At 41.3% G+C, this 16,746-nt stretch overlaps 2 protein-coding genes across 3 annotated transcripts; both read left to right on the forward strand.

Annotated features, from left to right (window-relative positions):
* Positions 1-317: 317 nt before the first annotated feature.
* On the forward strand, positions 318-8,631 carry adpgk (ADP dependent glucokinase). 2 transcript variants are annotated; one of them, XM_015000549.2, is made up of 8 exons: positions 318-682; positions 2,279-2,514; positions 3,592-3,817; positions 3,900-3,962; positions 4,156-4,276; positions 5,188-5,384; positions 5,683-5,781; positions 5,883-8,631. In XM_015000549.2, exons 2-8 carry the CDS (start codon positions 2,297-2,299, stop codon positions 6,444-6,446), a joined length of 1,488 nt encoding a protein of 495 aa, XP_014856035.2. In that variant the 5' UTR covers positions 318-682; positions 2,279-2,296; the 3' UTR covers positions 6,447-8,631. The 2 variants fall into 2 exon arrangements, with proteins under 2 accessions (XP_014856035.2, XP_014856037.2); XM_015000551.2 differs by having other exon boundaries at positions 5,886-8,631.
* A 607-nt stretch (positions 8,632-9,238) lies between these two features.
* Positions 9,239-12,276, forward strand: ppib (peptidylprolyl isomerase B (cyclophilin B)). Its single transcript, XM_015000553.2, has 5 exons — positions 9,239-9,475; positions 11,017-11,130; positions 11,317-11,410; positions 11,545-11,729; positions 11,826-12,276. The coding sequence occupies exons 1-5, from the start codon at positions 9,341-9,343 to the stop codon at positions 11,946-11,948; spliced, it is 651 nt and encodes a 216-aa protein (XP_014856039.1). The 5' UTR covers positions 9,239-9,340; the 3' UTR covers positions 11,949-12,276.
* Positions 12,277-16,746: the final 4,470 nt, after the last annotated feature.

Raw genomic sequence — 16,746 nt, forward strand, 5'->3', positions numbered from 1 at the left:
TGAGTTGGAGCTGAGATGCAAATACAAATGTGTTTTTTCTGTCCCACATGGTATAATTGACCAGAAATGTCCATTATGAGCCCCTTGTTTGAAATACTTACCGTGTTTTCTCCGTGGTTTGTGGCAAACCTTAATTTGGCATTTCTCGCTGGAGTTCAAATCAGTATTGAACTCTGTTATGTTCAAATCCAATCATTGGCACTCGGTTACAAATTGTATAAAATGTATGGAGTTATAACACAAAGACACAGCTAACAGAGACTTTGTGTTTTGATATATATATATATATATAGAGAGAGAGAGAGAGAGAAATCTGACGTATGGTCATTCCGAGAACATATGACTTTAAGCATGAAAGTTGAGCAGGTATTTTTATTTTTTTTCGTACTTCGCTTTAAGGTTCCTGCTATTTCTGACACTACGCGAACGCAGCATTTACCCTGGAAAGGCTCTTGGCGCATGCGCGTGTCGCTGATTCGAAGCGGCTGCTGGTTGGAGTGCTGGCTGTGTCTGAGCCGCTCCTGTCACTCCCAGCTAAAGCTTCTTGAATGAATTGTGCCGACTCTAGCTTCTCCTTGGCTCACTACCAGTCGCGGAATTAAACTGACTGAATGTTCTTCCTGTGATTGAACCAGGAAACTGGACCTTCTTTCTAGCTAACAAACCTGCACATTGCTGCCTGGTATGTACCGCTACCATAACTAACCAACAGCGTTACTCTCTCCTGCAATTACAAAAGCTATAAGTTAGTTTGCCAAAGTGTTTAGTTGCCGTGGTTGTTTCTTAATTGGTTTAACACCGGGTCGAAGCGGCTTGCTGGTGCCGGATTTGCTAACTGAGTTCAAAGATCCAGCTAGCGTGTCCACGTTAGCAGTAACTTTACCGCTTCTTGCGTGCTCAGTATGCTGGTTCTTAATGTTCTGGACGGCGATGCTGTTCAAAACACTACCGGTGTCAGCTTTCAACTCATAAAAAACATGATTACTCGCTGGAAATGGACTACAATTTGAACTTCCTCTAATCAGAGTGTTGCGGTTGCGCTAATAATCCCTTGGAGAAAAAAGTCAGGTTCATGTTGGTGGGTGTGTTCAAACCAGCTTCTTATTTAGCTGTTTTTTTGTCTGTTGGATTAAATTACTCCATTGTGTGGTGGTGTGTCAGATTGTATCCCTGGAATTATTTTAATTTTCATTTCATGCCAACAAAAGTATCAACCTTACTGATGCTTAGCTTGTTGTCAATATTTAGATCGATACGTAAAGCCCTCTCACAGTTGGGGTTTTTAGGAAGAGTTGTTACTTTGAAACGATGGTAAAATAACAAGATACTAATGCATATTTTTAAATGCTGATTTCAGTACCTTTTTGAATTATTCATGATGCTTGAACTTTTTCAGATTTTGTCATGTTACATCCACTGAAATCAATGGAATTTTAGGGAAATGTATCCGATGTAATGCATAAAGTAAAGATAAAATGACGCTGTCTTCAACTATTTTCTCAAATTAAAAAAAATCTTATTGTTACATCAACCTCCTTTCCACAATACTCTTTAATAAAAACTAATTTGGCCAGATGTCCTCAGAAATTATCATTAGCTCTGCAGTCCTCTGTGGTTTATTATATACAGGAATATTATGATAAGTTTTGCTGGATGATAAATTGTCCCGGAGGTTATTGCGATAAACGACAATATTGTTGCTTTGAGACCATTTTCAAGTACTAAAAGGGTAACGGCATAATGATGCAAAAACACATTTTCAAATATCAATAAACTTTAAATTCTAATGAATATTTAACACTAGAACTGGAAGAAAATTTATATATCCAGAATAAATAAGCAATAGAAACAACACATAAAATGAATTATGATGTCTCTGTAAACAAAATTGTCCACCAAAAACTTGCTGGTTGAGACCAAAACACCAGACCAAAGACTTTAGTCATCCAGTTTTTGGTAGAAAGAGAGAGAAAAAGAAAAGCGATAACTTATGCGATTAACGGATTTATTGTGACATTCCAAAGTATAGTGAACATTAATGAGCAAACGGCATTAATCAGAGAAGCAGCCAACTCTGGAGAGATGTACAGCTCCAGCGGGAGACTCTGTCAACATCTATTATTCATTCATTCTACATATTTATCCAGACCTGGAGTCAGGAAGAAACCAGGCCATCATATTTAACTCAATTAAATTTAAACAAAGCAGGAAATCACTGATTTATACTTTTAAAACGCCACAATCCGACATGAAATTGACAGTCTTCCTGTTGCCACAGGAGTGTGTGGGAAGCACCATGTGGAGGAAGGCTTCAGCAGCGCTCCTGCTGGCTTTGGCCGTCGGCTACTTCTACGGCGGCAGGCCGGAGCTGCCGGAGCAGATCCTCCAGTACATCGGCCTGCCCAACCTCCAGACGCCGTCGCAGAGCAACCAGGACCTGGAGCGGGCCATCTCTGCCGCCTGGGAGGCTCTGATCGCTTTGCCGAGCAGGCAGTGGACCAAGGTGGCAGTGGGGTGAGTGACGCTGATCTGTGGAGCAGGTCAGAGTCTGAGTGATTTTTCTTTAAGCTGACATTTCTCAAGCCCTTCTGTGGCACGCGGCGTGTGTGTGGAGAGGCTGCGGCAGAACGCGTTATCATGAGTCAGCTTCTGCTCGGACATCTCGGTGAAAACAGCAGGTGCACAAGTGAGGGGTGGCACCGCGTGTAGTGTAGAGTAAAGGTCAAATTGTCGCCCCTAGCGCTGAGCAATAAATTGATTTTATTGGTTTGTTGAATGTTTGGGTTTTGAAGATTAAAGTTTTGGAAAAATTTAGATTTTTTTTTTCCGATGTCGATAAACCAGAAACAAAAAAAGAAACAAAAAAAGAAGTTTGTGTTTTCTTAGCCTTGTTGCTTGTTAGTTTTATTGTTCCAATTCAGCACATCAATAAAATCTACTTATTAAACTCTGTGGAGATTTAAGTCTCAGTTATTTTGGAAGCAGTATATGTACCAACGGTTTTTTATTCTGGCCGTTTCCGTGGAAATATGAGGAGTTTTGTCTGATTTCATCAGGGGATGACTAACTTTAAAATATTCAGTGTTGTTACTTAAAAATAAAAAAAACCCCACCTGAGTCTGCGCTTCAGGTGGCAGAACGTGATTGGCTGAGCCTAAAGCCCAGCCCTCCAGAGGGTGGGACATGCTGCACCTGGAGCTTTGATGACCTTTTATCTAAAGTGTGTGTTGGTAAAGGTGGTGTATGATAGCATTGAGCAGTCAGTGTGTGTTCACCTGTAATAAAGGCCAGAGTTTATTACAGGAACTGCCTGGTTCTGTCCCTGAATAAAATATTTGACGACAAGCATCACAATACCCCAGGACATGCCGGGGGGGGGGGGGGGGGTTTCCCCTCTTTAATGTATTGTTGCAAGATTAAAAACGTGGACTGCTTGCCTTATTAACTGCCTTAATTGGATGTGTTTAGCATTTTTGTATTTTCTTCCAGTACCCAACATAAGCAAAATCCATTTTCTTCTGGTTATCCTTGACCACTGAGTCCCGCCGTCAGACTGAAGTGACGCGTTTCCACTTTGGTTCTCTCGTTCAGGGTGAACGCCTGCGTCGACGTGGTTGTCAGCGGCGTGGGGCTGCTGCAGGCGCTGGCTGTGGATCCTGGCGCCGGCCGGGATCACGAAGTCCTGCACTCGAAAGATGACCTGAGGGAAACCTTCATCCACTACATGGAGCGCGGAGCAGCAGCAGAGCGATTCTTCAGCGACAAGGAAGTGTTTCAGAGAATCGCTCGCGCAGCAGCAGAGTACCCCGGTGCAAAGGCAAGGCCATTCCTCTCATCCCCCTCCTTTGGTTTACTCCTTTTTTACCTTTTCAGAAATGTAACTTTGGTCTGTTTTTCAGCTGTACGTTGGAGGAAATGCTGCCCTCATTGGTCAGAAATTCGCCACCTACCCAGATCTGATGGTATGCAAGCATAAACAAATCTAGATGGCCTCTGTGATGCATTTTACTTACATTTTTATTCCATTCATTAGTCACTGATGGAGCAAAACTATAGCAAAAACAATAAAGTTTTAGCTACCTTCTTATCAAGTTATTTTCTGTAATTCGGAGTTCTGAACATTGAAAACCCATAATTGTTTATTATATACTTCAGGTTTTGTTGTGTGGGCCGGTCGGCCCTAAACTCCACGAGATGCTGGACGAGCAGATCGTCGTTCCTCCAGAGTCTCTTCAGGAGACAGATGAGTTTCACCTCATCCTGGAGTACAAAGCAGGTACAGAGGGAAAAGCAGCTGCAGCTTTGTGCCACGCAGACATTCCCTACACTTTTGAATGTGCAAAAAGTGCGTTTAATTTTACAAGCTGCAATGTATTGTATTATAATTTTATGTAGTAGACGAACATACTAACAGCATAAGTGTAAAGTGGAGGAAAAGACTGAAAATTTCAGTAGAAATGTCAAAGCCTGTGTATTGGTATGAAGACCCGAATCGGGTTCTGATGCAGATTTAGGTTCTGCAGGCTTCAAGTTTGAGTTTCAAAGCCTAAGTAGCTTAAAAGAACATATAATTATGTCTCTCTTTGTTGCAGGTCATAGAATGTCCAGAATTAGCTAAAATGCTAAGGTTAGCTAAAATGCTGTCAGTAGCATATGGACCATCTGTAGCATGTTGACTGTCATTGACTTACTCCAGTTAATAAGCAAACAAGTGTAAAACATAAATTTAGCTAAAATACTAAAGCTAGCAAAACTGACGTCAATAACATCTGTGTGCTATCACTAGCATGTTAACTGAATGACTTCATTCAGTATGTTAAGTTAGCATTTGTATTAAAATTATATAAAATACTAATTTTAGCTTAAATGCTATCGTAAGCATAATGGCCATCAGTAGCATGGTGACCTTAAGTAACGTAGTCCGTCTAATGTGCAATCAACAGTGAATTAACTAAATTTAGCTAAAATGCTAAAGTTAGCTAAAGTGCTGCCAGTAGCATGTGGACTGTCTGTAGCATGTTGACTATCATTGACTTACTCCATTCAGTATCCAAACATTATCGTAGAAGCTAAAATTAACAACAATTAGCTAACTAAATTTAGCTAAAATGCTAAGGTTAGCTAAAATGCTGTCAGTAGCGTGTGGGCTGTGACTAGCAGACTGACTACCTTGCTTTCTACCTCCAGGTGAACAGTGGGGCTCCACTCAGGCGCCACAAGCGAACCGCTTCATCTTCTCTCACGACGTGTCCAACGGGGAGATGAGCTCCCTGGAGACCTTCGTGGCGAGCCTGGAGGAGTTCCAGCCAGAGCTGGTCGTCCTATCAGGGTTCCACATGATGGAGGGCCAGGGCAGGGAGCTGTGGGGGCAGCGACTGAAAGAGGTCAGGGTTTGCCCCAGAAAACCTGCTATGCCCGGTGGGAGGGGCGCTAGAGCAGTCCAACAGCAGCACATTGTGTATTGTGTTTAAAAAAATATTAAGTTACAAAAACGCAGCGATTGGAGCACACCCCTCACTCCCTTTTCAATCTGTCAACTATGAAAAAAACAATATTAAAAAACAGTACTATAAGCCTGGCAGCCCGCCAGGCTTGTAATACATCGGGGGAAATCCTGGTGATTTCTAATGAAAACTTTCTGGATCTATTTCTGGATTTCTCCTTTGTGGTTTTCTTTCCCAGGCTGTAGCAGCCGTAGCTGACATCCCAAAGGGCATTCCCATCCACCTGGAGCTGGCCAGCATGACCGACAAAGACTTCATGAGCCGGATCATGCAGGAGGTACATGTGAGCGAAGGATTCCGTCTGTGAGAACAGATCGACGTGCTCGATGGCTCCCTGAGGAATGCCGTGCGTTTAATTACAGCTTCTCTTCCTGTTAGCAGGTCTTGCCCATCGTCAGCTCCATCGGCCTGAACGAACAGGAGCTGCTCTTCCTGTCGCAGGCTGGGGATGGCCCGCACGCCGCTCTGCCTGTGTGGAAGGGCGTCCCCGACGTGGGGCGGGTCGGCGACATCCTCTCCTGGGTCCTGGAGCGGCACGGCCGCACCGATCCGTCGTCGGAGTCCGACCTCACCCGTATCCACTTCCACACTCTGGCTTATCACATTTTAGCCACAGTGGACGGCTACTGGGGGAACCAGGCGGCGGCGGTGATGGCGGGAGCCCGGGTGGCCAGCAGCCAGGCCTGCGGCCTGCGGACCGTGGACGTCAGCAAGGTGGAGCTCAAGGCGCCACTGGAGTTCCTCACCTCTCACTTCGAGCCGCGGGAGCGACTTTCGCTGAAGCCAGAGGAGCCCGTCGCTGTGTGGCGGCGAGGGAACGTCACCTTCCACCTGACGCCTGTGCTGGTCTGCAAGAGACCCCTCCGGACAGTGGGGCTGGGGGACGCCATCTCTGCGGAGGGACTAGTTTACTCTGAATTAATGAGGCAGCATCCGTTTTAGAGGCTCGACCACGCTAATGCTAACAGGAGGAGCTGAACACAACCAGGAAACTCTTTCACCTCTGAGCCAGATTAGTGTCCCGATTCAGGTTCCTTTTGCCCCAAAGATGTGTTCTGTTTAATTGATCAGTGTGAAATCCTGCCTGATGAAGATGAAGATGATGTCCCCCGACCTTCTTAAAGAGGCAGGCAGAACTGGATCTCGATGAGCCGCCACGCAGCCGGACTCGATGCACTGTGCACCACTCCAAGCCATCTGCCCAAACTCCAAAGAGTTTAACCGTCACAGCTATGTTTTCTTTAACCTGCATATCTTTCAGTATGCTGTGCCTTCAATATTATAAAATCCTTTATTCATATTTTATAGGAAAACGGTATGAAACTTTAGATTAGCATCGCCCTTTGACAGAGGTATACTGCATAAACTTGAAACTTTGTGATTTAAATCCAATTAAGGAATCCTTTTGGGTGCATTCACATCTAACATTTACTTGAGTGTTCATCTTATTCTGGTCATCAACCATTTCTGAGTGCTTTGCTTCAACCGGTCTGACCAACCAGATCTTTGTTCTAATGGTGAGATTATAACAGGGTTCCTTTACGGTCTGGAAAATTTTGAAAACGTCTAAAATTTGCTTATTTTCCAGGTGTAGATAATAAGGGAACATTTTCGCTTCCATGCTTTATTCCTTGTTCTCTTACAGCTAAAGTATGCAACTTTTATTTAAAAAAAGAAAAAAGTTTTTTACACATTTGTTAAGACTGTCACCATGTGGTGATGCTGCAATATGAGATGGATAATCTGTGGACAAAATAGATCTCCTGCCTGAGCTTTTATTGTAATCTGTAGAAACGCACGACTCCCATTCAAAAACAACCAATCAGAGCCAGGAGGAGGGTCTTAGCGCTGTTAATCAAGCCTACGTATTTGCTGAATATTCACTAAATGGTGTAGAAACCATTTATCTGCTGTTATAGCAAGTTGTTAACCAATGCTAACCAGCACAAGCATTCATAACAGGCTAACTGGAGGATGATTGACATCACTAAGACCCGCCTCCTGGCTCTGATTGGTTGTTTCTGGTTAGCACTGGAAGGAGGCAAAGGAGCTCAACAGTTTAAACAAATGTGTAAAAACTATATATATATATATATATATATATACATACATATACACTTTTTTTCATTAAAGTTACATACTGCAGCTTTAACTAGATAATAAAGAAAAAAATCGAAAGGATGGGCATCAAAAATATGTTTTAAAAATTTGTGTTAAGTTTAGGATTTTACAGTCTAGATCTTACGGATTTTGAAATATTTCAAAGTGATGAAATAACCCTTTACTTCCTTATCACCTTGTTCAGCATTGTGCTGTGTCATGCTTTTATTCAACATGCAGTTTACAGCATCCAACTAGTTAAATGTTCAGAATCCGATACAATTTGTGGGCAAATCTTAAGAATTGTGTTGAGTTTCGAACTGGAAAACGGGTAGGAATCCCGTTTTTTCTGTGTTTTCATTGTTTGACCAAAACACTCCCTCTATAGCAAAAAGATCTGATCTTTATAGCTCGATAGCAGTCTCTTTTTTTTTTCTATTAAGCTAAATAGTACACTAGTATTGGTAGAAAACAGCTGTTTCAAATGTTTTTCTGAAGCGGGTTCTTCTTTATTGGCCTAAATTCAGTCTATATGCCAGTGCCAGCTAATTAATGTGAAGGTTCTCATATAGATATTGACTATTAAGATGGCGTGCATTAACAAATCACGACGACTGTGATCAGATACTTTGTGGTGTTGTCCTTTTCGTTCAATGTGTTTCCTTTCTTGATGACAGTTATGTAACATGATTTATGAAAAAAATATTCTATTGTTACTCAAGAAGACTCATCATGTTAGGCATACACAACACTCCATTTGTTTACCTCAGTCTGCCTCCGAAGGCATGCAATAATCATCGTCTTAAGGCAAACCTGTCATGAAAAGGTTCACGCAGCATTTTAGTTCGGAGAAGGGGATTCTTTGCACTAGTAAAGGTAGGTGGCAGGTGATCCTGCGGAGGGGAATGTAACCTTAACCTCCCGTTTTTTTATTGGTTGTATTTTTGCAAGCACAATCTGTTCCTCCTTATTTTGTTGTCATGTTCATTCCCTTGCAGGTCGTCATTAAAATGTGGATGGAGGGAAATGGGTGGTTTGGGTTCCTTTTTTTATTTTTTAAGAGCTTGATCTCTTTTTTTATTTTTAAACAAAATTTTAAAATGACCAAAATCTGTTCTAGTGTATGTTTATTTATGTTTTTAAATAAATCAGTGGATTTTTTTTTCACATTTCGTTAATACAACCACTTACCTCCATATTTTAAAATGGAGTAGTTATGAGATGAATAAAAAAGTTTTTACATAGCTATATGATAGTTTGTCACACATTTATATTCAACCTGTTTACTCTGATATCCCAAATAAATTTGAATTCACTGAAGTGATTTCAGAGGTCAGCTAATTAGTAAAGTTGTCAACGCTACATAATCCATTATTTGAGTGTGTAAATGAAAATAATATGACACTGCAGCTCATTCATATATAATTTTAATAGAATATAAGTCTTGAGGGGTTTTTTGTTTATATGGGTTGCTTAGTCAACTTTTCTTCTGCTCACAAAACGTTGTTACGCGTCTGCATCCAATTGGCTGAAACGCTCTAAGACGTGAACCAATCACAGCTTCCCACCACGGTGAAATCCCGCCCCTGCGTCCATGGAGCTGATCCTCCTGGTTCCCGTAGGTCGCAGACCCCTCCCCACCCTGAAGCTTGCGCTCTGTCCCTCCCACGGAGGTTATATAAAGCTAGCTCAACCAACTGTCTCCTGGCTAAGTCTTTCTCCCCTTTCTCTTGTTGATGGTGAGGTTCTGTGAAAGAAGGATGAAGTTCTTCGTAGCTGTCACGGTCATTGTGGGATCACTGCTGTTCCTCGGTTTCCCTAATGGCTCTTCGGCTGACGAGAAGAAGAAAGGCCCCAAAGTAACTGCAAAGGTATGGGTTAGCTGCAGGCTAGCTTCATAAAGGGGGGTGAAAGAAAAAAAAAATCAGGGCTCTTCCTCGTTGCTAACCGGTAGCATGGAAAGCCACGTCACGGAGACGCTAGCTGCTGGCCAGCTAACACGGGGTTAGCTCACGACTAATACTTGTGGGAAAAGAAGCTAACTTTGTAGCTGAGGCTAAGCGAAATAAAGTCTACGCGCATCCTGTCCGTTAGATCCGAGTCGCAGGAAATGAACTGGACACGAATTTGGCTCCGCCATGGCTCAGCCGTTGACCCTGGCCTTGTTGTGTCTGCAGCAGATTGTCCACGTTTGCAAATTCAAGACAGCAGAGTGGTCGTCTTTAGTGGTGTTGTGCTGTGAAGCAAAGTTTAGAAGGCAAGGATTGAATCTGATGTTACATGTGACCTATAACCTTTCTAATAGACTGTTTTTCATTATTATTCTTGTGTTGCATTAACTTAAAATGCATAAATCCGCTTTTGTTTTTTTGTTGTTTTTTTCCCCCCAATATGAGTGCTAAGTTCTGATGCCTGAAATAAAGAGCCTGTTGATGCCTTGATTGGGGGGGGAACTCTGCCAAGATTCACATTTTCTTTGGAAGCAACGAAGTAGATGGGAGAACTAATTATTTGGCTTTGTGACGATGTCAGCCACAAACCCAGCTGATACTTTTATAGAACAAATGTCTGGTGTACTGATGTACATCTCCTCACAACTAGTGAATTTTCATTTTGGCACTAAAGTTTGAGATTGCCCGGAGCGTTTCAACACCTGGCTCCTTTGGCCAAAAAGTACCAATTTTAGTTTCATCCGACTAGAGTAAATCCTGCCCACCCAACACCTTGTTTCCACTGAGCGTTCCTCCTTTGTGATTTCCATTGTAAAAATGGCTGATGCATTCAATCCGTACCCCACCATTCCTGGACTCCCTTAAGTTATACGGACAATGGTACGGTTAGGGTAGTCCATTGGCGTCATACAACATAGTACATTGATTGAGGGACAGAAAAACGTCACAGTCTGCGATAAGCACAGAAAACAGTAATGCGTCACGTTTACCGTCGTACTAGTGTGACACAACGTTTGGCGTTTGGGTGGAAACACTCTCCTGAATACGCTGGACCATAAAACGGCTTACCACATCAACCATGTCGTACCGGTCAATGGAAACGAGGCACGTGTGTCTTGTGCCAAGCTACAAGTGGGCTTTCTAGCAATACCCTTTTTGTATCGCCACTCTTCACATGAATGTCAGTTTAAGTTCACAACTTGCAGTTGTCACATAAACGGACTCTTCCACCTGACTTCTGGTCTGCCACATCATCTTAATATTGTGTTAAGTGACCTAGTACGGAAGAGTTTGACATCAGTAGTGGAGTGAAAAGAATGTATTTGACCACTTCCAAAACTTTTAGAGAACAAACTTTTAGAGAACCTTTGCTCTGTAATATCCCGGCCCACCTATACAGCCTCAGAGTTGGTGTCTTATGACGTATTTGTCTAAACGTAAGGTTGGGTGTCTCTCTCTAGGTTTACTTTGACATCAGAATCGGAGACGAAGATGTGGGAAGGGTCGTCATCGGCGTCTTTGGCAAAACTGTTCCCAAAACCGTCGACAACTTTGTTGCCCTGGCAACAGGAGAGGTGAGCAATATTGAGACTCTTCATTGTTTGCCGTCTACTTTTGTGAAGTTTTCAGGATTGGTATTCTAAAGACTGAAAAACCATCAGATTCATTGACTTGGTCCAGTTTTTCGAATGTACTTGCAGCTCATATAGTTTCAGATGTTTGGGGTGTTGCTTACGTTGCTGTTTGCTTCGGTTAAACAGAAAGGATTCGGTTACAAGGGCAGTAAATTCCACAGAGTCATCAAACAGTTCATGATCCAGGGCGGAGACTTCACCAGAGGAGATGGCACTGGAGGTAAACGCCAAACGATGTCGTTTACATGTCAAAACGTTGAGATGGTTCAGGTGTCAGAACCCGAGAAAGTACTATTTAAAACTGCAGTACAAGCCTCCGAATGGTAAAAAACTTATTTTCTTTTCTGAATGAAGGCAAGAGCATCTATGGAGACCGTTTCCCTGACGAGAACTTCAAGCTGAAGCACTACGGCCCCGGCTGGCTCAGCATGGCCAACGCCGGCAAAGACACAAACGGGTCCCAATTCTTCATAACCACAGTGCAGACGCCGTGGTTGGACGGCAAACACGTAGTCTTCGGCAAAGTTCTGGAAGGCATGGTGGGTATCAGAAAGAAATCTTCACTCTGCCTAATCCCGGGTTTTTGTTTTTTACAAATGAGTCAATTTCTTTGAAACCTTCTTTTTCTCTGCTAGGATGTTGTCACAAAAATCGAGAACACAAAGACAGACGGTCGCGACAAGCCTCTCAAGGACGTCACCATCCACGACTGCGGCAAGATTGAGGTGGAGAAGCCATTTGCAGTCGCCAAGGAGTAGAGCGAAACTCGTTAAAACAGGCGGGTGGGGAGGGCGGAAACGGTCAGGGGTCATGATGTCGGAGGAATTGTGCAGGCCACTTTTTTTTTTTCGTCAGTAAGAACGCTGCAGTCTGCAGTGGAAGAAGAGAACATATTCTGCGTTGGTTGGCTGCCATCTTAATGCACCAGAACAACGTTAATGCAGTTATGAGTCTGGGTCCACTTTACCAACAAGCATTCCAAGGTGCACTTAACTGATCATTGTTGGGCTATTTTGTAAAAAAAAAAAAAGATATAAGAAAATGAAATGAAAATGATGGGAAATAAAGATTCCATGTTTTGGTAAATCACTGTAAGCTTTATGTTTGAATACAAATACCTTATATTAATTTATGAAGTCACCTTGTACGCTGTAGTTACTTTCAGCTGCCACAATGTTGGTGTACATCTTTCGTGTGGTGACTGTGGCTGTGTGGATAGAATAGTTGTCTTGTGATCGGAAGGTTGTAGGTTCGATTCCAACTTCCTCCTGCCGCAAGGCATTTAACCCTAACTTGTATAAATGTTTGAGTGCAAATGGGTGAATGTTCACGATAAAGCGCTTTGAGTGGTCAAAATGATTGGAAAAGTGCTATACAAGTTTGGTTCATTTACCATTTATTGGCACTAGGGGGTGCTGTTTACCTAATGAAGCATTTCAACTGGTTTATTACTGTGGCTGACTAAATGCTGAATAAGCAGGAAAGAAACGCAAGAAAAATGATTAATATGCTGTTTAAGTTTATATTGACTTATGTTTGAACAATTCTACATTCATAACATACTGTAATTAATATAACCAATTAAAGGAAAATGTGGTTATATTTCAACTTTGAAATAGATTATTTTGCCTTTGGACAGCAAACCCAATTTTGACCAGTCACAGTTCCAAAGTAAATACTTCTCAACACTGCAAAACCAGTACCTGTACTTCAGTTCATCAAATGACTAATAACTCGAGATTCAAACTTTTTTTTTTCCCCCTTTTTTTATGTCTGTATATATGAACCATTGGGATGGAACTGTGGTGTCCCAACCAGTCTTATATTTTTTAAATGTTTTTTTCTGGTTTAGCACACCTAGAAATCAAATTAGTGTGGCATCTGGAGTTCTATGCAACTCCGACACGAGGGGAAGGTATTTGAATTGGGTGCGCTGGAGTACAGGCCCATCTAAAATCTAAAGAATGTTTTTCCCTGAAAGGCCAAGACAGGACAGTCGGTCTGAAAAGATGACTGGAAGTGGTGCTAACTGTGTGCAGCTTCTGTGTAAACAACTAAGATATAATATGGTGAAAGTCCATCTTGGACCCTCCAAGCCTACTCTTTAGTTAGGCTCCAGGACCAGCTAGTCCGGGTTTATACTGAATAAAGACACTTAAGAGTTATCCTCTGTGGCTGCCACTTATAACTTTTTAACCTCACTTCAAAAACCTCAAATTATCTCTAAGAATTATTGACTTAATTTCATGATGAAATTCACAGTTTTACATTTGACTTCCAAAAACACAGATTCCAAGAAGGAGACAGCAGGTATGGAGCTGATGTTAGTATGCCAAAGTTTGGAATTTTTTTTTAGACTCTTTTCAAGCAGTATATTGATAATGGTATAATAATAATGCAAGTCTGCCCCCTCAAAGACTGATGAATTTTAATTTTGTAAGGAACACTGCACTGCAACTGGAAGACATTTTAAAAACACTACAATCAAAACAATAAATAAAAACCGTAAATAAAACAGATTTTGACATCTCTTAACAAATCTTACATCTATTAACAAGTGAAAACCTTAACAAGGTTTTCACTTGTTAAGTCCTGTTTGGTACTTAGTCAGGGTGTACTTTAATTAAATGTTACAGAAACAATTAATTCAGACAAAAATACTGAGCCATCTCATCTTGACGGGGTAATTAATCTGTCTCGTTAGTCCATGGGCCAGACCATTTTTTTGTCCATTTCAGGGTGGCAAAGTCTATCAATACTTTTTGAAAAGATACATGTCTCTAGTTAATATTTTGGTATGATAGCCCTTCCAAAATGGTAGCTGAGTCATCGTTATCATCTCATGAAGTAAACAACCCCTTTGGAAAAATTCTGTTTTTTGAGACTGCTGTATCTCTGGTTTAGGGTCATGGTATGGGCATTTGTCAAAGGTCTATAATGCAATATTTGGTATCATCTTAAAGGGGACACTCTTGGCTTTCATTTAAGCCATGTTTTGAGTTTCTCTGACCAACACAGAGGTCATTAGAGGTCGTTAAACCAAAATTATTACACATTTTTCCACATCTTTTGACCAAACTAGATACACTTCTTTCATCCCAGCGGTATCCAGGGACATCAGGGACACAAGAGTTAATGACTGAAATACTCAACAGACTCTAAGGAATCAGAAAATGTATGATATGCCTACACTGTCTGTCTATGGGAGGCGAATATGAGCTGTAATTTGAAGTTACAGATTTGGGCTATAACCTTAACTGGTGTATATGTTGGGGGTTTAGTGGGGGTTTGTTTAGCGTGTCACTCATGTCTAGTTTGTTAGTTATAAAAAAGTTAATCAATAATAATAGAAATGTACACTTACATAGACTTTAGGATGCTGTATTGGCCTATTTATCAGATTTTGTGAGTTTTTCCATCCTGGGCTACACAATAGTAGCCCAGGATGGCCACATAGAGACATAGCAGAATGAGAGAGGATACCACCCTCATTAAATGACAAATTCTGAGGTAAAATAAAAAAAATGATTATTTTTAGATGCTTAGGCTACTATTGACAGCATTATTCAGATTATTGTATTACATTTCTGCCAACAGATGATAACCTTAGGCCAGTGGTTCTTAACATTTTTTGAGGTACCAAACCCATCAGATTCATATGCGCATTCACCGAACCCTTCTTTTGTGACAAATAAAATGATTTTTTCCAAATTCACTCCAAGATCACCAAGTCTTCTTGAAAGGTAGAGTCTCTGACAACAGTTCTTCAAAATATAGTCAGTGTTTTCACCAAAGTTGAGCCGACTGTCCAGGAACGACCCAAAGAATTTAAAATGTGCCACAGTTTCAACAGGTTGGCCATCGAGAGAAACTGGAACCACTTTAAGGTCTCGTTTAGATCATTTAATTAGCTCTACATTCTTAAGAGAATGAAAAATTAATAATAAATAAAGACTTTGCGGTATTCTGATTTAGTAATGTAATTATATTAGTTGTGTTACCACCCCCACACCACTAGAGGCAGTACCAACCCCAAAAAGATGTACTAAGGAGCAGATTTGGAAGTACACCGAAAGCTAAGAAAGCTTCAGGTGACCAGCAGCATTGAACAGCCTTTGTTTGTCTGCTATTCATTTACTACCACATTTCTTTTAACCCAGCTGTACCTGAGAGGAAGTTAACAACTGCAATACTCAACAGACTAAGGCAGTGGTCTCAAACTGCATTCCTCAAGGGCCAGAGTCCTGCAACTTTTAGATGTGTCCCTTGTTATACACACCTAAATTCATTGGCTGAACTACCTTACCAGCATGCAGTCTTATATTTCAAAGCAGTCTTGGTGCAACATTAGAGCTTGCACATTTCTGAGCTCTTCAGCCTGTTTGCACATCAGGTAGCTTGCATGCTACCCAACTGTTCCTGATGCTGGGGGTCCTCACATACATAGCAAGATAGTAGGCTATTAGACTATTAGATGTGAGGACATAAACCTGTACCAACTAGATGGCTAAATAGATAGGCAGACCATAGTCAGACAGAAAGACAAAGAACTTTATTGTCATCATATGCTGACATTAAAATGTATTGCCTTGAGTAATAGAATTGCCAATAAAAAAGTGAAAAATTGCTCAAAGTATAAAAGTTTATAGTCAAATAAAAATAAATATTTAAAAGGAAAAATATGTAAATGTATAACTTTAAGTCAATTAATTTGTATGTCCAGTCAGTTCAGTTTTTAATATATAAAAACTCCCTTAGGATCTTCAGCATGACTGTCTCCTGCTCTCTACATAAAGCTGCAGTATGTAACGTTTATTAAAAAAATATATATTTTTTACTTAACTGAAATTATCACTATGTCCTGAGAATATAAGATGGATAATCTGTGTAAAGAATTAGCTCCTCTGCCTTCTCCCTCTGGACCTGCTGCCATCTGAACAAATATTCTGCTCTGTCAGACACAACCAATCAGAGCGGGAAGAGGGTCTTAGCGCTGTCAGTCATCCTCATATAGGTGCTGCTCTACCCTGGTTTTCATGGAACATTAAATTGCTTCTCCACCATTAGCATATTTAGAAGCATAAACATGAGGTTGATTGACAGTGCTAAGACCCTCCTCCTGACTGGGTGTTTTTGACTGGTTGTTCTTATAGCTCTGTCAATCAACCTAATGCTCATGCTTCTAAATATGCAAATGGTGGAGAAGCAACTTAATGTCCCAGGAAAACTGGAGTAGAGCGGTGCCTTTGTCTGCTGCTGTACAGTTGGAGTACCTTCACTGTACAGCAGTAAGTCAGTGACAGAATCTGGTCATCAGCTTCTTGGACAGACGACACCGCCTGAGGGTTCTCAGAAAAAATGAAGCTCTTCTGGGCTTTTTTTAAAGAGGTATTTGGTTTTAAAGGTCCAGTTGAAATCCTTTGAGATGTAGACTCCCAGAAATTTGAAACTACTGACCCTTTCTACTTGCTCACCATCTATGCTCAGCCCTGGATGGATTGTCCTCTTTGTCCTGAAGTTGAGGATTATTTCCTTTGTCTTCTTGGTATTCAAGGT

Source organism: Poecilia mexicana, unplaced genomic scaffold, assembly GCF_051168715.1.
Source record: "Poecilia mexicana isolate PSO_F unplaced genomic scaffold, ASM5116871v1 scaffold_6, whole genome shotgun sequence".
NCBI lineage: Eukaryota > Metazoa > Chordata > Actinopteri > Cyprinodontiformes > Poeciliidae > Poecilia > Poecilia mexicana.